Here is a 23,995-nt window from a genome sequence, read left to right as displayed (position 1 = left end):
ATCATTTACAAATAATATTCTCTAAATCAGCAACATCTCCTAAAAGCAGATTTCATTTACAATGCTTTTAATTTACAACATTTTAACAATAACTGATATGATTATGTATACAATACATACTTTATGCATAAATTACAATTATTAGTCCTTTAGTCCAAATTTTTAATGATAAATCTTTTGTTTAGTAAAAGGAGTGAATAGTATTTTAATAAATAATCATGACCATTCTTTCCATTAAATACGTATTCAATGGTGCCAGGAACAACCAAATAAATCAAAAACATACTAAGTAATAAGTAGGGATGCACCAAATCCACTATTTTGGATTTGGCCGAACCCCCGAATCCTTTGCGAAAGATTCGGCTGAATACCAAACCGAATCCGAACCCTAATTTGCATATGCAAATTAGGGGTGGGAAGGGGAAAATATTTTTTACTTCCTTGTTTTCTGACAAAAAGTCACGTGTTTTCCCTCCCATCCCCTAATTTGCATATGCAAATTAGGATTCGGTTCGGCTGGGCAGAAGGATTCGGCCGAATCCGAATCTTGCTGAAAAAGGCCGAATCCTGGCCGAATCCTGAACCAAATCCTGGATTCGGTGCATCCCTAGTAATAAGCATTATGGTATTATGAACAAACTGTGCTTGCATTTCTACATTTTGGCTATAACCATAATATTTGTATATTTACTGTACTAAGATTTGCTTGTACCTACAGGTATTGGATTTTTGCCATCTGATTTATTACAGTGTGAACAATAACCAAACAAAATGTGTTTCTAATATTCTTTTTTTTTAATGGTCTCAAAATATCTAACAAATTAAATTACAATAGAAGTGTTAAATCAATGTACAACAACTATAAATGACAAGCAAAATTAAAAATGATCATTTCTGTTAGTGCAAAGCTGTCTCAGCATTATCCTTTTCCAGTCCCAGCAACTCACATTTTATGAAGTGCAAGAAGCCTACAATATTAATCCATTTTAGCATACAAAGAGAAAACCCTATGTCCCTCTGGGTGTATATTGCAATATAAGTGCTGCCCCTGCTTCTTCTGAGAGAATATCTGCTTACATATATGTATATTTTTAATGATTAAGAAATATATAGATAGAGATAGAGATATATATATATATATATATATATATATATATATATATATATATATATATATATATATATATATATATATATACCCAATATTAAGCCATAGGGAAATAAACACAATCTACTATATTCTATGCAAGACCTCAAAACAGTGAATCTAGGACAAGAGCCTGATATCTGGAGGCTGGGGGTTCTGCTGAAGCTGTCAAAATAATGTGCTGTTCTCAAGGATGCTGCTCCACAGGAACATAATAGTGGAGTGACAGAAGGAGCACAGTGCACAGTTTTTGCTGCAAAGTGGCTATTAAATTAATTTATAAAAAAAAATAATAAACTAAGTTAAAGGGAACCACTAGGCACATTTACTAAAATTATAAACAAATTTTCCCATCGCCTTACGGAGAGGAATCTGGAAAAAATTTAAATCTGCTGAAATTAGTAAACATTACCAGCATCACACATTTTTGTCTGTAGAAAAAAGTAGAATGACTGTCAGCAGTAAAAATGTTATACATGTAGTTCTGTTTTCAAATTAAAAAGAGGAAAATAAAAACAGCTGTGTTTATAGCATCAAATATTAAAAAAAAACACGTATTTAAGTAGTTAACATTTCATTTTTTATAATTACGTTTACTTCAGAACAAATAAAGAAAAAAAAATAGGAAAAAGATAAATAACTTTTTTAGAATACACTAGTTCACAAAGGAAACCAAATATTTGCTACAGGTGTATAGCTAAAATGTATCAATTACCCAGTAATGCCCTATCTTGAAAAGAAAAATATTTACATTCACATACTGCCATGGTATGAACACAACCAAAACAAACTAAGTAGGTTTTATATGCTACAAGTGCAACAAACACAACCCAATAAAAGTATGCAATTCCCATAAGTTGCACTTTCTTCCCCAGGGTAAAAAAAGACATCTTCCATCATCCTACTCTTTTAAAATGCTGTTGTATTTAAAAATGGGCATCTACAGTTAAGGCATTAAAGCATATCAACAAAATAAACCTGAAGTTCTGTTTTAGGGAACTAAAGAGGATGAGGAAAACCATTCCACTATTTAAAAGCAAATCATGATTACCTAAGCTAAAATGCACGGAGACCAATTTTTTTCTGTGTCCTGACCTATTACTTTAGCAAACCATGTCCTAACTGCACATTATTATGGCCACCCACTAAATGCACATTGACAAAATTTCCCTGAAGTTATAGTTACATTTTTTTTTTTTTCCATCAACACATTTTCCCATAGATTTCCAAACTTAAAGCAATCTCTTATTACACAATACCTCTTTAGGGATGGATGCCTTAGGGATTTTTATTTTATAATGAGAACCAATAAACCAAAAATGCCAGCTGAACGTCCCAAAAAAAAATGCCACATCTCTTTTTCAGATCACTCACTTAAGTTGGCCATATACCAAGAGATCCACATGTTTGGTGATGTTGCCAAACAAGTGGACGAAACAACAAAAAATTTGCCAAAATGTATTGAAATTTATGGGCGACAAACATTTTTTGACACCCGACAAATTGTCAATTTTTTTCACCCGTTAGAGTCTATGTGTGCCATTTTCACAGTGAAACTTGGGGAATAATTTCACTCATCAAAAATAGGAAGATATGACTTTAACACGAAAAAGCCCTAAAACAATAAAATGCACCGCAAAGGAATTATTAATTATAATAAACATGGCCCAGAATTCTCACAATTTAAGACAGAAATGACTAGGTCTATAATAAACTGGACCACCCATGGAAAAATATGTACAGTATTTTATCAGGTCCAACATTTAACAAAAAAAGATCACGTTCAGCAATTATGACACACTAAAACTGACAGATTTATTTTTATATTAGGGTGAAATTATATAAACACAGCTGCTAAAGAGGCACCAGTGTTTGAAGTGATTAACTTTTAAAACGTTATATTTATTTTGATTCTAAAGAAAGAGATACAAACGTTATACAGAAGAAAACAGTAAAGGTACAGATTGTTAAGTTGATGACACATTCTCTGAAAAACTAATGAAAACATCAAAAAAATTATAGAATTTCATCTATATGCTGTAATAACAATGCTGGAAAATGAATTGCGTCCTTTGTATTAATTAAAAACACACAGCCATAAAACCAAAGAAAACATAATACAATTCTCATTCTTTATAAAGCAAGCTGAAACACTGTCAAAACTAGTTCATGGTAGGGTTGAAGAGATGTTAAGGACACTGGGGTGGTAAATGCATATTATGACTGAATGGGACAATCATGTTTGGAGCATAGCACTCCTTTCATAAAACAATATTGACATAGATTTTTATAATACTGTATGCATAATAAGAAATAACTAAAGATGTCTGTTTTTAATATCCTACATCTGGAACATGTTTTCTTGTTAACTTCCCACATAAATCTGTGGGAAAAAAGTGAGAATCTGAATACCTTCTTTTTATTTCTTGTTACTGGTATAAGGTTTCTATTTAACGAGTGCACTAGGACAATGCTAGAAGTTAATGCTTATAAGTAAGATCACTATGACACCTTGTTGGAACTGTAGATGTTAAATAAGGTTGAAATAAACTGTTTAGGTCTACTTGTCTACTAGTGATGTGAGGGTTAACCTCAAAATAACCCGCAGGTTCACCACCGGTTGGGTGAGTTTGGGTTGCAATTTGGCTAACCATTGCTGGTTAGGGTTGGATTCTGGTCAAACAAGGTAAGTACACTCCTCCATTGATCACAAAGACTTGAAACTAGAGGCACATAAGTTGAGTACAGAGCGAGAAAATACGAGTATGGTTTGGGGGTGGGTGCTACAATGGTAACATTTTGTCTACTTTGATTAAATCAAACGTAAACATTTTACAATAATATACATGAGTGTGTATGTATACAAACAGAACATAAAATGTGGCATGTTCCAAAGTTTGGAAGCTCTTCTCATTGATACTCTGGTCTCAGTACTTCATTGATTCATTAAGCCTTGATCCAAGTCACATGAAGTCAGTTACAGAGCTTAAAGGGGTGATTCACCTTTCAGTTAACTTTTAGTATGTTATAGAATGGCAAATTCTAAGCAACTTTTCAAATGACCATCATTTTTTATTTATTATAGTTTATTATTTGCCGTCTTCTTCCCACTGTTTCCCACGCTCTGTAAGGCAGTTATTGTTATTGCTACTATTTATTACTCTTCAGGCCTCTCCTCTTCATATTCCAATCTCTTATTCAAATCAGTGCATGGCTGCTACCGTAATTTGGACCATAGCAAACAGATTACTGAAATTGCAAACTGGAGAGCTGCTGAATTAAAAGCTAAATAACTCAAAAACTAGAAAACCAATTGCTGTCTCAGAATATCCCTCTCTACATCATACTAAGATCTTTACATGAACGTGCATACACATATAAACATAAAAATTGCAATCTTGAGCTGAACAAAGATTTAATAAGGCCAATATATGCAGACCAGGCTTACTATAGGAAAACCAAAATCCTCACACCAGTGGCAACAGTACATTGACAGTATTTTCTTGCACAAAAACCTGGCTTCCCAGGTCTCTCAACTACAGATATCCACATGTAAGATCTCCTACAATGCTTCCTTATATAAAATCCTCCTTCCTTCAGGCCAGCAAGCAGTAAGAACGGACTACTATGTTACATGCTATCAGCACACTCCATTTTCACTTCTCACTTATGTGTTGATTTGCATTTGGAAAAGTTTTTTTTTTGCATATCATGGCATTGTGGGATGTAACTCTAAAGAAGCATTGTGCTTAAGGAACAAAGGAGGTGACTGAGAAAATCTCAATGCTAACATTATTTATATACATTTTGAAACGTGGGGGTGGCTGCTCATGGCCCAAAGAGGATTATTGTGCATCTATCTTGCCCAAATTAGCAGCATCCCAGTTCAATACTAAAGTATGTAGTATGGATGTTTCCAACAGTAACATTATGGAATTACCCAACATATACAGTGCCCCCTATAATGCTTGGGACAAAGACACATTTTCTTAGATTTACCCCTCGTCAAATTCAGATGTGATGAAAGTGCACATTCCAGACTTTAATTTAATGTTTTTTGCATTTCAGTTTTACCATGTAGAAATTACTGCAGTTTTTATACATTATCCCAATCATTATGGTGCCCTGAAATGAGGGCGACTAAGTAATGGTAGGTATATTAAGGCAATCATGTTTAGTACTTTGTTGCATATTCCTTGCATGCGATGACTGCTTGAAGTCTACTATTCATAGACATCACCAGGTGCTGAGTATCTTCTCTGTGGATGTTTTGCCAAGCTTATTTCCTCTTCAGCAGACTCACAGAGTGGATTTTCGTGTGAAAATGCATACTTGAGTGTTTCCACTAGTGTTAGCCTAACTAACTGAATGTGTCCCATTGGGACCTGGATTTTACTACTGAGTGCTGTTCTTATATCTACCAGGCAGCTGTTATCTTGTGTTAGGGAGCTACTATCTAGTTACCTTCCAATTGTTCTGTTGTTAAGATGCTAGGGGAAGGGAGGGGGTGATATCACTCCAACTTGCAGTACAGCAGTAAAGAGTGACTGAGGTTTAACAGAGTCACATCACTGGTGGCAGCTGGAAAACTCACAATATGTCTTGCCCTATGTCAAGTATAAAAAATAAAATATAAAAAAATCTGTTTGCTCTTTTGAGAAACGGATTTCAGTGTAGAATTCTGCTGGAGCAGCACTATTAACAGATGTGTCTTGAAAAAAGTATCCCTTTAAGATCTGCAAATTAGATCCCTCTATTTCCGTTATAAAGTCTATTGATGTCAATTATTGTTGTTCCCAGTGAAGATCAAGAGAGAGCAGAGTCAGTAACTGCTCTGCATCCTGGAGACAACAGTGCCATAGTGTGAAGAAAAAGAAACATAACAAAGGCAAAAATAACACAGATGAGCTGTGTACACAAAAACATACAGGAACAAAATCAGACATTTTGATAACAGTAGTATGTATACATACAAAGAAACATTGTTTGTATAAACTTTATATGTTTGTTGTTCATGTCACAACTGCATACAGTGTGCAGAATACAATAACATTTACAGGTACAAAGCCAGTTGAAACAAAAATTATTTTGGATTATTGTGGATTAGGACCTTGATATTATTGTACCATATTATGTAGCACTTTATAGACTATTTACCATTCACCGCAGTTTAAATTGGCCATACACTTGAAGATTAAGGTTGCCAAATGGGCAGATCTTTCCCCAATATGCCCACCTCTGGGGGGGGCTAAATCAGACTGGCATGATCGTTTGGCTCCTGTATTTACCGATAGGATCACATTGATGGGAATACAGGTGGTCAGAGCGAGGACCGGTGTGATCTTTGTTCTGAAGATTTATAATCCTATTTTAAACCTTCTCTATTTTTTCAAGCAGGTGGAACATCTAATAATGCCTATATAAAATTTAATTCTGGAGACTAGTGAGTGTAATTTGACTTGTCTTTGGGGTGTTCAACTTTAGAAACTCAAACATCAGGAATCCAAAAACCAGTCCATTTGGAAAAAATAAAACATTGTCAGGAAAGGTTTCCATCTTGAACTGCCTACATATGTCATACGTGGGTGGATGTGGACATGTAGACCCATACTGACACACCATGGCTGATCCTTTGATTTAAAAATGCAGGCAGTTGTGATACAAGTTTACTTCCTATTACAAAAATATATTTTTTCTCTTTCCTTTTATAAAATCAATAAAACATTTGTGTTAAATAAAATGCAGGCTGATTCCCCTACACTTCTATCAGCTTTCTCATCTCAAATACAAAAAAGGGAGGTTTGTGGGTGCATTCATAAGGCTAAGTAGAAATGTATTAAAGTACAATGGAAGTGCTACTGACTTGGCCAATTAATCAATGCACATTCCCTGGCCCCCTGGGAATTCAGTATATATGCAAGTGCATGTGTTCACAAAGACAGGGGTTTTTATTTAAAAATTTATGCCACCATACCATGTCGAGGTAAACCCCACACGGTGGTTTACCTCTGGTCATGTTATAAAATTTCTTGTACTTCTCTGCATAGTAGCATTACTTGGAGTAAATGTCTCCCGAACTAGATCCTCCCCCTGCCACTAGATTACGGCTTTAAAGAGAGCGAGAGATTGCCCAAACCAAGGCCCATTTTTAAAAAAAATTGAATGAAAAAACAATAGTGAAGGCAACGTAAAGTTGTTTGTATAGGTGCACACTTGGAAAGTGTGTATGTGTGTGTGTGGGTATAGGTGTGAGTATAGGTAAGAGTATAAGTGTGAGCAAAAATAAGTAAAAAGACAAACTAAATAAGGTGTGAACACATGCACTTGCATATTTACTGAATTACTTAGACAGGGGACCAGGGAATATGCACTGATTAATTGCATATATATAATATAGTCAGTAGCACTTCCATTGTACTTTAATACGTTTTTACTTAGCCTTAAGAGTACACCCACAATGCTCCTTTTTTGTATCAGTTTTCTCATGTGCAACCAGAGCAAAGTGTTGGCCCAGGTGTAGGTACATAGAGTGGATTTCAGTGCAGAAAAGAGTTTGTTTGCATTTTGGTACTGAAATCCGTTCTGTGTGCCTGCATCTGGGTTGATACAGTGGCTCTGGGTGCAGATATATCAGAAATCTGATAAGAGTGTAGGGGCTGATTCCCTATCTTTGCAGGCCTAGAATCCACCTGGTGTGTCCTTAACCCAAGGATAAAAGCCACACGTGGCCGAAATCAGCCTGCTGAAATATGCAGGCTGATTCCACCCCTACCGTGGGCAGCAGTCCCACTCTTCTGTTCCCATCCAGAATCACTGTGTTGGCTCTGCAGGTTTTGGCAAAGAAACGTGAGGCTTTGCATTTCGCGCCAAAATCCGCCAAGTGTGTATGCACTGGAGCCAACACAATGGTTTTGGATGTGAAAGAAGGAGGCTACTGCCCTTGGTAGGGGCTACATACAAAGTGAAGTCTTCTGAAATCAGAAGGTATTAACTAGTCTCATGCCATACACATAGCATTGCCTAAATACCAAATATGAGAGTTTTAATTCTCCCATAAGGCAGCATGAGCAGAGACATGCAAATCACTCCTTTATGTCCCTTTTGCCAACTAGGCATCCATAACCGTTGGTTTTATTTGCAGACAGCCTGTTTCCATCTTGTTAGATCTCATCAATGCAAGATATTGGAACATGGCTTCTGAGGGGGTAGGACTAGGTTGGTAGGGGTTGAAATCGGCCTGCGTATTTCAGCAACCTGATTTCAACCCCGTGTGGCCCTAGCCTAAAAGGAGAGTAATGATGCTGAATTGTATTTGTTCCACAAGCTAACTACTGATACAATTAACTTGAAAAAAACAATGCCATATAGATTAGCCTTTTAATCCTTTAGACTAACTTGGCAGGTCAAATATGACTAAAAGACCAAGTGTTATAAGCGTTTTTTTCAGCCAATGGAGAAAACATACATGGCCACTATTATAAAAAAAAGCAGGAATGAAAGCTTATGATATAATACATATTTGAGTAATGCAGTCAGGTCACTGCTGAAAAGATAATCACTGTCCATTTTTGCCTTTTTAATATAAAAAAATATATATAAATATACAGATACAGGTATGGGACCTGTTATCCAGAATGCCTGGGACTTGGGGTTTTCCAGATAGCGGATCTTTCCATAATTTGGGTCTTCATGCCTTAAGTCTACTCGAAACCCAATAGGCTGGTTGTGCTTCCAATCAAGATTAATTATATCTTAGTTGGGATCAAGTACAAGCTACTGCTTTATTATTACAGAGAAAAAGGAAATCATTTTTAAAAATTTGGTTTATTTGGATAAAATGGAGTCTATGGGAGAATTCCGTAATTCGGAGGTTTCTGGATATCCGATTTCCGGATAAGGGATCCTATACCTGTATAGTGTTTTTTTGGGAGCGGTTTAAAAAATGTAGTGTCTGAACTTAATTCACACGACGAGCACATGCATCATTTGCTCTCTTTAAACAGCAAATAGCAAAAGAGTGAGGTTATGGTTTAATGATATTTCACAAACCAGTAAACCTGAACATGCACAAGTGAATGAGTAATAATAGACCGTGGGTGGATGTGGACATATACCGGAGTGCTGCAAAGTATCTAGTTCTCAGACACTAAGCACAGTCTGTATCTGTTACAGTAACCAAGCAACTTCTGCAAGAAAGTGAAACGTGTTTTCTTAAGCAGGGCATTATTTCTTCCAAGCTCACTAGAACCTGTCATTCCTTCTATGCAGTATAAATGCCTGGGGCTGAACTCTAGGCATGAACATTGTAACTTTCCCCAGTTTCACAACAGTAAATAATGTTTGCTTTCTCCTGTGCTAAAAAATGTAAATTAAAGGGCAACTAAAGCCTTGCGTTAATAGTTATAGGACATTCCACAGGCAGCAGTCCTATGTTGCTAAATTTGGAGCCTCACAAGTTCCTTACTTTCCTTCATGATCCTCCAGTGCAGCCCCCAGTACCTGCATTACTCAGGTGTGCATGCAAACATCCCTCACATGGTTAATGTGCATATGACGTACCCTACAGACATGCTGCATCACTTTCCTGCAGGAGGATGGATGCTCCAGCAATTGCAAAATGTAGGACCTTTAAATGTAATGGAAACATTTTTTATGTTGAAAAAAGACCACAACCATCAAGTTCAACCTTTTAACAATGTTAACCTGCCTAACTGCTAGCTGATCCGGAGAAGGCTAAAACCTCCATTTGAAGCCTCTTCAATTTGCCTCAGAGGCAATTTGGAATGGGTGTCCTTGCATCAGCTGGAAGAAGATTGCTGGTCACAGTAAAGTCGTGTGCCCTATTCACCCATACTGAAAGAACAGTATGTCCATGTAGATGCTTTCACTGAGAATTCTGTATATATTCACACCAATTGGTGTGGTTGGCTGCCTGCAATGTCACTTTTCATTCCCTTATTCAGCAAAGTAGGAGTTAAATGGCATTTAAAGTTTTAGGCAAGAAGTAAATGTGTTGCTGGGTAAATCTCACATTTTGATATTGCTGATGGTGCAGTGCCAGTCTTTACCTAGCAAGTAAGATGTTCTGCTGTTTGACATAGCCTTAAAATGCTTCACCCTCTCTCTTCCATGATAACTAGTGCTAATGTAAAATATAAACAACATGGTAAGAGAAAATTTTTACTTAATTAGCACATGATACATAGTTTTTAAGCATAGAGAGTGACTCGCAAAATCTACATGTATATACAAGGAAGACATCTGCAGGCAAAATCCAGTGTGCTCACAGCCTGCAGCTGGACAAAGACGTGCACATTTTGTCCCATTTCCGACGAACAATCTCCTAACCTGCCCAATTGACTAAACGACCGATCGTCATGGTTCGAAAATACCATTTTTAGCAAGCTACCAGTCCAGTAAGGCAAATTTTGCTACTTGTATGCCGCTGGACAAAGTAGAGTAAAGAAAAGCAGTAATACAATCCCAGAATTTAATGCAGTATAATTTTTGTCTATTAAAATAAATGGCAAAGTTAAATGATATTGCTTCTTTACAAAACATAATAATGTTCTTCAGGAATGTCAGCATTATGTACATCTCTCACCTTAAAATGGATGCATTTTTGAAAATGCATATTAACATCTCTTTCCAGTTATTATGCAATGTCTGCTTGCCATCACATTACTTTGTGATTAAAAAAAGAACACTGACAGGAAATTCAAACTCCAAGGAACAGATCCTAGAGGTAAAACTAAATATTTGGACTGCCAGGCTATGATAACAAGAGATACGCACAGGCATGTGAATCCTAAAGCAACACAGTGATGTTGTGACAGCAAGAAAATGAAGGGAACCGTTTCCTGCTGTGATTGGTAGAGACCACCAACCCTATTGGTTTATAGCAAACAACTCGTTCACCTAGTAAAGAGTGTACTGCTCAGGTAACACTTTAAAATCCATACAGCTTGAAGCAAATCTGCATATATTTTTTTAGATATTTTCTTCATGTGACAGGCATAACCCAATAAATGACACCAAGCAAGATTAGAAGTATGTAGTGCACAGCTACATTAATAGATATTGGTCTGAAGTATTGGTTTATATAGAGGAACAACTGGCCCTGCCTAGAGTCAAGACCCCAGAGGTGTGCCTCCTAGGGGTGGTAGATGAACTCATTCCCCGTAATTGTTCTAGGAAGTTAATGAGAGCTGTACTGTTTTATGCAAAAAAAATGATTGCTATGAAGTGGATGAGCCCTGACTCTCCGCGGATGTCAGAATGGATAGCACTGGTGAACAAAACACTACCACTCATAAAGCTGACATGTGGCTCCGGGTTCCCCCTCAAAGTTTGATAGATCTGGACCCCATGGATAGACGCCAACCCAACGTTAGTCCTTCCGATTTTTTTGGTGAACAAAGTACTGCCATAACTATATGTGTATCATGCTTAAAAAAATCTGTTTGCTCTTTTGAGAAATGGATTTCAGTGCAGAAATCTGCTGGAGCAGCACTATTAACTGATTCATTTTGAAAAAATGTTTTTTTTCCCCCATGACAGTATCCCTTTAATATTGTGTGCCTTGGTTAGAATCATGCTACTTCTGTAAAATGGACTGTGAATGTACATTTTATATGTTTGATGTTAAAAAAATCTAAATAAAAACCTTTAAAAAAAAAAAGAAAGAAAGATGTACTGCAAGCAGATGTAACATTGGTAAAACAAATAATGGCTACAATATACATACATTTTTGATGTACAGCATGCCCTTTCCCTGTGCAACACTGTGATTTCATATGTTCAATGCCACAAAAAAAGCACAGATGTTTGCATAACACACAAAATATTCAATTTGCTAGGAATTTTGTAGATCGTTGTAAAATGCCAACGTGAAGTTGATCAGCAAGAGTTCACAGAGACACGTTTACGAACATTGGAAATAAAAATCTCAGGAGATGGTAACCAATCAGTAATTAGATTTAAACCGTTAACTACAAAAACAAACAAAAACAATATCAAAGATCTGATTGGTTGCTATGGGCAACACCTTCAGAGATTTTTTTCTCCAATGTTTGTAAACATGCCTCATAGTGCCAGGATATTCAGTATCTTTTCAATCATATTAAAAGCTTGAGCTTTTGGGTGCAATTCTGGAATTTTTTCTTTTTTTTTTTTTTTTGAACCAGCACTGAATATGGCAGGGTCACAATCTGAAAAGACAGCAGATTTACCTTTATTGCAAAAAAAAATGGGAAACATTGCTTTAACAGAAAGATCTGTAAGAAAAAACATTACTTGTGGTCACAAAGCATACTCAAAGCAGGTGCCTTCACATAAAGTAAGGTTTGCACCTCCCTTAGTCAGCTGAAAACCCCCCGAAACGTTGTTCTGTACTTGGAGTGGTAAAACAGGCTTAAATAAAGGATTATTTGCACAGCAAGAAGTGGTGAAGTGCTTGCCTTTCGTGTGAAATTTTGCTGAATGTGGACGTGGCCATACGTCTAAGGAATAGCACCACCGTATGCAACAGAAGTATGGCAGAAGTAACAGTGCTAAATTCTACTTGCTAAGATAGCCAGAACAGCATCTAAAGGTCCCTATAAACAGGCAGATATAAACTGCCTACAGATTAAGTCAGCAGCTTATTTGGCAGTATATGGGACCCTTTGACTGGCTTCCCTGATAGATATCTGACCAAAAGTTAAAAATCCCATTGGTTTTTTGGCTGTATGTTCATTGATGCAGACCTCACCAAACGAGCGGATCTCTTTACGGATGGCCAGCTTTAGACAAAATTTTCAGTTTGCTATGACTACATAAAACATACCTGTGAACAGGGACTCAAGGGTTTTGCCTACAACATACGGTCTATAGCCACAGCAAACAGAATCATGGCACAACCCATATATTTCGCATTGTTAAAATGATTATTATAATAGTAATTCTGTTGTGCGCTAAACAGGATCTATAGGCCACCAAGGTGCTTAGATCCCCAAACCTAATAACTTTTGCTTTTCATGTGCTACCTTGTGTCAATTTACAATCTACATTGTCATTTCAACTATCCTGTCATCTTCTCTAACACAGTTCATTATCTAAGGGGCAATCTTATGAGTAGCAGCTAGCACATGCACAAGGGCTAACTAAAGAAAGGGATTAAGGCACTTGCAAGTCCAAGTACAATGTGAATGAAAGTGTTCATGGAGGTCTTATGGTTATTGCTTTTTTGTTATTTTGATTTCCTGAAAAATTGTGTCACGAGATTGTTAACAAGTGATATTGTGATAAGATATTACCTATGCCTTGTGCATTTTGTACTGTATTTTCTTGTTGACACATCAATAAAAATATTGAGAAAGAAAGTGTTCATGGAGGTACATAAAGTGCATACAGGCCACATGCACAAAGTAGCAAAAGTTAATTTGGGGATTTCTTTGCCCTTTGAATATTAAGTAAAAAATTCACAACTATTTAACCGGGTTATAATATCTGACACCGATTATTAGTAATGGCACAAGGGAGGCTCATATCAAGTCTCATATCAAACATTTGTTCTCTGTAGAACAATAGCAAGAAGTTATATTTATTTTCACATATTTATTTTTCATTCTGCACATACATAAGATCTGAGATTCAATGCACAATATACCTTCCCTGGCAGATCAAAACATGTACAATCATCCACCCTAACAAGTTTATGGAATGCAAGCAGCACAGACAGGGAAATCCAGCAGCAGCTCAAATCTCTGCACCATGTGACATAAAAATACTGTAATGAGCCCTGTGAGGAAAACTGGTTTTCAAATGTCAGTTGATAAAATTCACCAAATAGTTTTACCAGGTACAGCAGTAAAGCATGTCTGAAATTTAAGACTTTAACATTAAAGCTTTTTGCATTAGAGGGCCAAAGTAGTAACATATCTTGGTTATATTACTCTGCCTATGTAAAAAGAACTAGTCAAGTGTAGGTATGACCATAATGCTACTAATTCATCTTTGCACCATTTGCTTATGTTGCTTTTAATGCTTCCTCACTCACAGGGACCCTTAAGGCTCTAAATAAATACAAGACTGGAATTTATTGCATTTTTTCTTTAACATTACATTTTTTTCCCAACAAATCTTATGACTGCCAGCTTTTCTATCACTATAATGCCTCACAGACTGCTTAAAGGGGACCGGACACATTAAGAAATCATTCTAAATATTATTTTATGATGTTAGTCAAGCAAAATAAACTTCACTTGCACTATAAAAATTATTTAAACCAATTTTTTGCATTTTAATACAGAGACAATTAAAAAAAATGCAAATATCAGCGATATTGGCAGACACGTTAACACCTCTATATTAATGTTTTAAATGGGTGAGACCTGATTGTTGACTTGGCACGTAAGGCCTTGATGAAAGAAAACCTGTATATAAAAGTGCTTCTAAATACTCTCCAATGTAACAAGTTTTAAGAGTATTGATTGATGCGGCCTACTTGGGCCGATTTGGAGTTTGTCTTAAAATTATGATCGGCAAATAGCACAGGGGGGAGACACATGGCCCACATTGCCTCATGAGGAAACTACAGACAACTTCAGAAAATAAAGTGTCATGTACTGTATGTTTCAGTAACAAATATCACACCTATCAACTGTCCTATTTATCATGGGACAGACACGATTGGGACAGCTCAGTCCACATTCCCAGATTGTTACTGAAATGTCCCAATTTTCTGTTTGATTTCCTGCACTGACGCCAGAAAAAAAGATATGTTTTTGAAATGTAATTAAATAAGAGGCTTTTTGGCAGAGAACCCAGAATACTCAGCACCTGCACTTATATACATTTGTAACAATTTAAGATAAGCAAAGATACAATTGTAACTATTTGATACGCAAGTCTCCTGGGAGAACTGAGACTTTCAGTTTAAAGGGCAGTTCGCCTTCATTAGCAAAACTGTAAATGCACAAAACATGAACCTAAAACTCCCAGAAATGTGTTCAAGCTTTTCACAGCCTGTCAAATTTTGTAAAAAACATGGTATTTAGGGGGCGTGGAAAGAAAATGAGCATGGTCAAAAAAAATTCACTGAGCTTCCTGCACCAGAATTTTTTGTCAACCATTCTGATTTTCAAATGTTGGGAGGTATGAAATATTATTAAATACTATTTGTAAATATGAATACAATACTCAAATATATAGCTGAGCGAGATTGCCAGACATGAGAGGTAGAGCAAATCTAGGTATCATTTTTTGCATTAATGGAGGCAATAAAAAGGATTGCAAATACAGCATCAGTGTGGTCCTGTGGACAAATGAAACGGCAGTGACCACTTTGTGATAATGTCCTCAGTCTAATTCCTAAGATAAGAATTGTGCCATAAGGGTTCATTAGTGTGCAAAAAAAACTGGGTCTTGTCCTTTTACAGTGGGGATACATTAGATATCCATGTCATTGCAAAACTCTGAGTAAGCAATTTCTACCATGATTAATAAACATGATAATATGGATTATGTTCTGGTTTTCTTGGTATCTTGGTATAGTAAGAGCACACACTGCGGTGCAATCGTAAAATGTTTTTTTAACTACTGTATGTGAGCTGACAAAATGCCCGAAACTTGCCTTGCCACCTCCCACTAACTAGATTGGGAACAGAGTTTGTTTTTGGACTAAAAAGTACTAGGAGTTTTGCTGTCATGCATTGCAAGTGAATTACATAAATCCTGAGTGCCATAGCCTCTTCACTTGAACCATTCCCCTAAATAAAACAATAAACACAAGTCACACATTTTGTCCATGTAAAAGCTTTCTTTTACGTTCTAGCCATAAAAGAGCTAAATAGAACAGTCAGGAAATAAATAGGAAATAAAAAGTAGCTACTAAAATAATCATTTAAATGAACTCAACAAAGGTTCCCTGCAATTCTAATTTAGAAAGAGTATCATGTTAGAGGGAACAATGACCCGAATATTAAATTTTAGTATTATATAGACCAATAGTCTATTATCTCTGCCTCTCCAAGGTCGCTGACCCCAGCAGTGACAATGCATATTAAACAAAGTTACATTTTGTTTTGACTTTTAGTCAGCCTCTCTTCTATTCAGTTTCCAGTTTAGTCATATAACTGATGGGGTAAGTGGGACCGTAACGTGGTTGTTTTAAGTTTTAGTCAGATAATCATATTCCAATTTGCCAATTTTTCAATTCATAATAATTTTTTATAGTTTATTTGCCTTTTCTTCTGCCTCTTTTCAGCATTCAAATGAGCAGACATAAAATTATTGGCCTTTTCTTAATGACTTCTCTTTCTATTTAGGCCCAATCTTATTCAAAGAAGCCACAAATCTGAATCCACCTAACAATCTCCTATTTAGATTTCAGTCTCTCATTCAAACAAATGTCTGGTTGCTAGGGTAAACTGGGTTCTAGCAAGCAAAAAAGCTGCTAAAATTCCAAACTTAAGAGCTGCTTAACAAATTTATATAATTCAAAACATAAAATATGGAGTTGCAAACAGAATATCACGGTCTACATCCTACTAAAATCCAGTTTAAATTCCACTTTAGTCAGTCAGACTAGCATGTTTTCCAGGAATAATCAGAATATCCAGAATTTAAGATTTAAAAGTTAAACACTTCATCTGGGTGAAATGCACATTACATTTTTCACGGTGTTCAGCAGGTCACATGAAGTGTGTTGCTCATGGCCACCCTTAGCAATCCTCAGAAAGACAGCTTATCGAGAAACACATATATAAGAAATTGATCATAGTTGACAATATACTGTATGTCTAAAAAACAGTTCCGCAAAGCGGAACTGGTTCCAGATGTAAAGCAATCTAGAAAGCAAAAATGCCTTTTTCTTGTTTGAAGAGATCATAAGAGTAAATATACCCTCTCTTACAGCCTAAAATAAACTTGCACTCTCAATTCCAGTTTCATGGGTCTGCAAAAGGTGCATGGCAACTGTTCATTGTTCTTTTTGTTTTGCCAATTAAGTTTTAATATCCCAGTATTCTCAAATGCTCCATTCTATCTCGACATAGTTTATGCTTCATGGACCACATAACTCTAGTGCAGAAATGCATAAATTACTTATTTAGTCCTATAGTTAGTAACAGGGAGGATTCTACATTAAGAGGGGTTATTTATCAAAGGTTAAGCTGTGTTTCCCAAAAAGATTTTAGTTTTTTGAGGGTAGTTTCATTAAAAATAATGGTAATTCGTTCACATATAACTCTTTATAAACAAAGGGCTAGATGCAATTCAGTAAGAAAAACTTACCTCCCAGTCCGTCCATTCAAGCGTTTTTTGATGTTCAGTCCACAAGAGATCACAGCAATGAACATCAAAAATCACTTAAACGGTGGGACTGGGAAGCAATTGTTTAAAGCACAGTGTAAGGGCATTACTTTCATGATTTTTTAATAAATAAAAGTTTTTTACGCTATGAGCGATGCACCTCTGTTTTAACCCATTGATAGATTGCTGCTAAGAGTCCATGTGGGAAGCAAGTTAATTTACTGATACGCATCTGAAAAAGTGTAATCTTGTGAATAGGAAATTTGGCTGCAGGAAATAGTGCTGTCTGTATTGGTCAAACAGGATACTGCATGATTGGAGCCCTCACATTTTAACCTCTCCCTGGCATCTATTAGGGTTTAAAGGGTAACTTAACCCAAACATTTTCAAGACACAAACTAGTTACAAAGGGTGATTTGATTGTTTTACAACATACTACACCGTATGTACTTTATATTGTTGTTTACTACCACGCTAGCCGTGTGGCGCTGGACAAACTAAATGACTCTGTTGGAAAGCAAACAAGTCATAAACAAGCAATAAAATACTTAAACAAAGAGAAACACCAACAAATTAAAGTGTTTTCATGTAACTGAAGTACAATATACTGTTGCCCTACTCTCAGGAAAATTGTATGTTTGCTTCAGAAATATTACTACGGTTTATGTAAGCTGCTGTGTAGCCATGGGGGGGAGCCATTCAAGCTGAAAAAGGGCTCATGTTTACATAGCAGAAAATGTGTGTAGAATACAATGGACTAAATCTTACACAGGAAGATAAAGGGGTCAAATGTCATTCATGGCTCACTATGATGGCAAATGTGACATTTGTTGCCAAGCAATTGTATATTTGTAGGTTCTGGATGAACAAATACAAACCTTTAACTTCATTTCAAGCTTTATTTTTACTTTTTGATGCTACTGGACCTTTAACTGTAGCTTTGATGTGTGTACCCATGACGTATGTCATATACACTATGCTTGTATCATGGATCTATAAGCATCCAAATGTTAATGCATTAAAAAACAAATTTCTGATACATATGCCAAGGGTGGGTGGGTGAAGGCACAGGCATGTGCCATACAGGCTTCTCTGATCAAGCATGAGGATTGCCTCCTACACTGGCACAGAACCCCATTTGCTTGTTATCCACTCTATGCATTAAGGAAATAAAAGTTCAAAGGCTGACTCCATGATAGAGCTGATGTACAAATACACTAGCTCAAAAGCACTGGCCTTCGGGCATTTTGGCCAGTAAAGAAGTAGGCCAAATAATGCTAGACGTATACCTTGAGATCCACTCATTCACTTATGTCAAATGGAAATTCTGCTACAGATTTTTATTTTTATACTCATGGTATGTACACTGTGTAAATAAAGGTAATTGTAAGCACTGAAATATGTAACCATTCAAAATTAAAGTGAATGGGGACAACAGATGACAAGGACAGTGATATTGAAGAATACAAAAGCACTAGCTGTATCCTAATCACCAAAAAATAGGGATACATGGGACACTTTGGTGTAAGTATGTAGGTAACAGTACATAAAGCTGGATAAATAACAGGCTCCATCAAGTCCAGGCTTTTTGTCTAAAGGCTAGGACTACACGGCCGGCCGTGGCGTTCATCCGATGCGACAACTGTCGGATGCAAAGGCTGCACGCTGCATCTGTATCAGTTTTGTCGCATCGGACGAACGCTGCGACACCATCCGACTTTTGTATTACTTAGCTTGTTTCCTGTCACATCCGACTTGACACTGGTGTTTTGTCACCCAGCATTGGATCCGACGGAAATGCATCCAAGTCGGCCGTATAGTCCTACCCTAAATGAAACCTGCCTAGCTGCTAGCTGATCCAGAGGACAGTGTTGGGGTATCCTTACAATGTATCCACAGAACACAAAGCATTCATATACATTGCATGGGCCCGACTGAGGAGAACTGGGTGTTGCAAAGACCAGGGGGTATAGGAGGCCCTAATTAATGTGCCATTTTAATAAATATTGGTAAAACTAAAGACCTCTGGATACTGAGGGGCCTTATAACATCTAGTTGTCACTGGCAAAGACAACATGAATATTCGTTGCCTTAGTATAGTGTGTTTGGGCCTTTATACACATGCATTTATGTTATAAAAAAAAAAGAATTGAAGCCTATTGTTTCATGCCCCACGGCAGCAGTAATTCAGGGAAGAGCTCGAGTTAGCCCGGGGTCATCATTCATATGGGCTCCTCTAACGCCCTTATTGGCACAGTTGTTATTCCTACATTTCAGGAGACACTTTGCCAACACGCTGGAAACTAATACACAGACCCCGTAACTTTTCAGGCAGCTATTGTTATTGTCTATCCTGCTGAGGCACCACCATAGGCAGCTCGCCCCGGTTGATAACCCAACTCCCGCGATAATCCCATTTCTATTCCCATGGAACAGTGTCCCTGACGCTGAGTGACAGCATTTCCAAAGCTTCCCCCCACCACACGTGACGCTGCAGACCCGGCGACCCCACCTGCCGCATCCCGACTCTTACCATGAGTACGGAGCCTCGCACCACCTCTGATACACTCTGTCGGAGCTCCGCGGCGGTGCCCGGCTTGCTCAGCGCCCGGGTGAACTTGCGAGTCTCTGGTTGCACGGCGTGGTGGGAAGACATGGCAGCAGAGTAGAAGCTCAGTATTTACCAAATGAACCATTCACTGGGGACAGCAATATTGGTGCGGGGCGGACATGGAAAGGAAGAAGGGGAAACACCCCCCTTCCTTGCAGTCTCTATTATCCCAGTTGCAAATCCGACAGCACCTGAACTGCTTCCACACTCATGTCTGTGATGCGCCTAGAGCCGAATGAATGACGGCCAAATGCCCGTTCCTATTGACTGGCCAGAGAACGGGAAGGAAGGAGGTGCGCGCTCCTAACTGCGCGGAATTCCCGGGGAACGTTCGGATCATGCGCGCACACCTTGGGCTTGCACCTTCCGGGAGCGCGCACCGCTCTGTCAACAGTCATCCTTCAGAGGCGTGGCTCAGGGAGTGCGTGCACACTGTCAAGTGCACTTTGCGCCGCCATTCAGTGTCTCGGGAATGTGATTCAGTGCCTGGCAGCTGCTAGGAGAGCCATCTTTAGTTAGGGCAACAGTATATTTTGTGAAATGTAAAATAAAAAAAGCTACCTGGTTGCTTTACGTCGCTGTCTCACAACCTCGAAGTATTCTATATTTCATTTGTTCCATGTTTGTGAGACTGATCAGAGTTACTCATGTTGCTTTATAATAACTTTGTTTCAATGAGGTCAGGTATTCTTGCTGCTGCTGCTGGTAAACTTGCGCTTGTTGTTCACCTTTATAAAGTTTCATTTGGCTGTGGAATGTTCTGGTCCTGTCAACCTTTCATACTGTATGATAACCTGAATTCGGAATGATTAGCCGTTTTGTGCCCCTTCGTTCAATTTAAAATGCAGCCTTCCATTTATTTTTTAAAATGCATATCTTTCTATTCAGACCCTTCCTTTCTTATCTGCCAGGTATTCAGGGGAGCTTTATTGGTCTGCTATGGATCCCTGCAGCTTAAATCCTTCTGGTCACCTCAGCACACCAGTCAAGTTGAATTATCTAGTGTGGATATCACAAGTGCATTACTACGCTAAAAGAACCACATTTAGGGTTGCCACTTTTCTGGAAAAAAATACCGGCCTTCCTATATATTTATCATTTTTCCCTATTAATAACATTGGGATCAACTATCGTTTTTACCGGCCAGGTGGCAACCTTAGCCACATTTCCCATTAAAAAACAGTAATTTGGTTCTTGTAGTTACCAGAGACTGTTTTTGCCCATTAGAGATGCTATCTGTAATCACAGGGCTCCATACTACTAAGTTAGCAAGGACCTTCCCCCAGGGATCTAAGTGAAGGTCCCTGCCAGGCCCGGACTGGCAATCTGTGGGTTCGGGCAAATGCCAGAGGGGCTGCTATAAGGTGCCATTAGTGTTGCCACCTGGTCGGTATTTTACCGGCCTAGCCGGTAAAACACCTGCCGGGGCCGGTATTACAAATGTCCCGGCAACGTAGCTGCCGGTAAATTTGTAATACACCAAACAAAAGCCAGTGGCCTGCCCCCAGCCTGGTAAAAACTAACCTTTTTGCTGCCGGCTTGAGGCCAAATGCGCGCCGTGGCTCTGCCCCATTTAATGTCACGAACCACCCAGCCAATTGCAGGCCGTGGCTCCACCCCCTTAACCATCACTACCCGCTCCCTTTGGAGTCAGGGCCTGCCCTTTTATTCCCGCCCCCTCCACCAGCCGGTACAGATTTTTTTAAAAGGTGGCAACCCTAGGTGCCATAGAAAGTCAGTTTTAGTGGGCTGCTGGGGCTGTTTGGGCCTCTGTGTGGGCTGATTGGGCTGAAATTCCAGTACGGACCTGGTCCTTGCTAGCTTAGTAGCATGGCGCCCTGTGATTCTAAATAGCATCTCCTTTTAGGATAGTTCCACTTAAATTATTAGCTTTTAATTATTAGATTATCAGTTACCTGAGGTCCTAGATTGAGGACCCTACCAAAAAGTGGAATGGAGCCCCAATAAATTGCTTTATGCCAAAACCCTGCAAATTCCCACTCCTTTACATCTTTTGGGGCCTTCTAAAATAGTGAATGTGTGCTAGTTTCATACTAAGTGGCCACTTTTAGTATGTAAATGGTATCCAAAACAGCTAAAATTTGTAAATGGTATCCAAAACAGCTAAAATTTGTAAAATGAGGTCTTGGAAGAAATAACAGGTATTTGAATCGAGTAATGAACCTAAAAGTACTTCTCTTTCGTGGTAAAGGACATGTCACAGTTGACGCCTGCATGACAAAACACTGAAAAATGCCCCTTCGTTTACTGTTAATGGTAATAACACTGACCCTGCTGGTGCAACCACATAGTCATTCTTCCAGTGCACCATTGTACCACTGGCAAGAATTTGCTTGGAACTTTCTTAAGTATTGTGATTTTTTTGTTATTTCAAGGCTTGAGAACGTTGGGACCAGCTGTCATTACAAACACGGGGTAAGAGGAAGTCATTAGGAGACATGGATGCACTAAAGCATTTTAATTGGAATTTTCCTGGTGTACTGCTGAGCCTGTCTGTCATTGGTCCTTTTTTATAAAGCTTGAATGTAGTAATGCAAACTAAAATACACAAAAAGGGGGGGCTGTGGCAGCACTCCAAGGCTACATGAAATACATTAGTACAATGGAAGTGCAACTGATCTGGCCAAGTTAGCTACAAACATACAAAAGAGGGGTTTAATTAATGCATGTTCCCTGGACCCGTTTCACTAGTAATGTATTATCTATGCATGTGCGTATAGTTTCAAAAACGGGTTTTCAGTTACAAAGTTATGATAATTAAATTGACAAGCCACCATTAAACATAAAGTTAAACCCCATATGGTGGTCCTAAATATATATACCTCTAGTCATTTTTCATAGGCTGGAACCTCCCTTCATGTTCATAACTGGGTGTAACTAAAAACCCCTGTTTTTGAAACTATATGCAGTTGTATTTGACCATTTGCATTTATGCTGTAATTGCTAATTTTCAGATTTTGTAAGAGAAAGGTCAGATTGCTGAATAGATGCATTATTGGACATAGTAATAAAATGTTATTAAACTCCTGTTATTAGTTGCATTTGAATATCAATAAACAGTTACATACTAATACTTCTATATTTTTGCCTAAAATAAATTCTGGAACCTGATTCCTCTATATGGAAATCCCGATGGGACTTTGCTTGGCCTGAGCTAGCTAACAAATCTTAATATTTTGGGTGATGTGGGTGTCAAATTTATTTTTAAATAGTGCAAAGTGTGAAAAAACAATCAAAGGGCAAGTTGTTTGAAAACAATATTAGAATTAAATATTTTCAGCAAAGTATACCGTAAGTCTATATGTAGGCAATCCCACTTTCTTTTTAAATTTAGCATTTTATAAATATGCCTAAGTCTGCAAACTACACTGCTGTAGGTATGTCCAAGCTCCAACTGTCCAGCTGCTTCAACCTCTGGCTTGAGGAAGATTCTCAATGCCAGCAGCAATATTTAAGAAACAAATATTGTATGATCCAATCTTTGGCCCCAGGCATTGGTAGCACTTCCACTATACTTTATATATATTTATATATATTGAAGTGCTTCAGGTAAAACAGAATTGAAGCATACACAAGCCCAGTTATATGTGCATAAAATGGCCCCAATAGAGAGCCCAGTAGTTATTTATTGGGACCAAAAAAATAAACATTTTGGGGTGTCCTGCTCCCTTTGTCAAGAGTTCAAGTCAACTATTTACCTGGGCTTGTGTGTGTTTCCCTTCTGCTTTAATTGGATTATGTGCATGGAAACCACATGTTGACTGAGACACTGCATCAATCAGATAAAATTCTTGAGCAGTTTCCTGAATAGCAAGTGTATTAAATGACGATTCTTGTGTTTTATAGTGATTCCACAATACCTTGCCCATTTTATGCAATCCTATAATGGCAGAAGTAGGTGCTAAAAATGTTGTTTCTTCCAG

General features: G+C 37.8%; 1 protein-coding gene across 4 annotated transcripts in view; it reads right to left on the bottom strand.

Moving 5' to 3' along the window:
• The window catches only part of dock9.L (dedicator of cytokinesis 9 L homeolog), a 153,531-nt gene extending 132,467 nt beyond the window's left edge, over positions 1 to 21,064 (bottom strand). For 2 of the 4 annotated variants that reach the window (XM_041580762.1, XM_041580779.1), the window contains exon 1: positions 19,974 to 20,653. In XM_041580762.1, the coding sequence (XP_041436696.1) occupies positions 19,974 to 20,096 (123 nt within the window). In that variant the 5' untranslated portion in view covers positions 20,097 to 20,653. Of the gene's footprint in view, positions 1 to 19,973 lie in introns of all 4 variants that reach the window. The other 2 variants (NM_001112887.2, XM_041580775.1) reach the window with 2 other exon arrangements.
• Positions 21,065 to 23,995: the final 2,931 nt, after the last annotated feature.

This window comes from Xenopus laevis, chromosome 2L (genome assembly GCF_017654675.1).
Source record: "Xenopus laevis strain J_2021 chromosome 2L, Xenopus_laevis_v10.1, whole genome shotgun sequence".
Taxonomy (NCBI): domain Eukaryota; kingdom Metazoa; phylum Chordata; class Amphibia; order Anura; family Pipidae; genus Xenopus; species Xenopus laevis.
The sequence above is the reverse complement of the archived record's forward strand: the minus strand, read 5'-3'. Positions and strand labels throughout refer to the sequence as shown.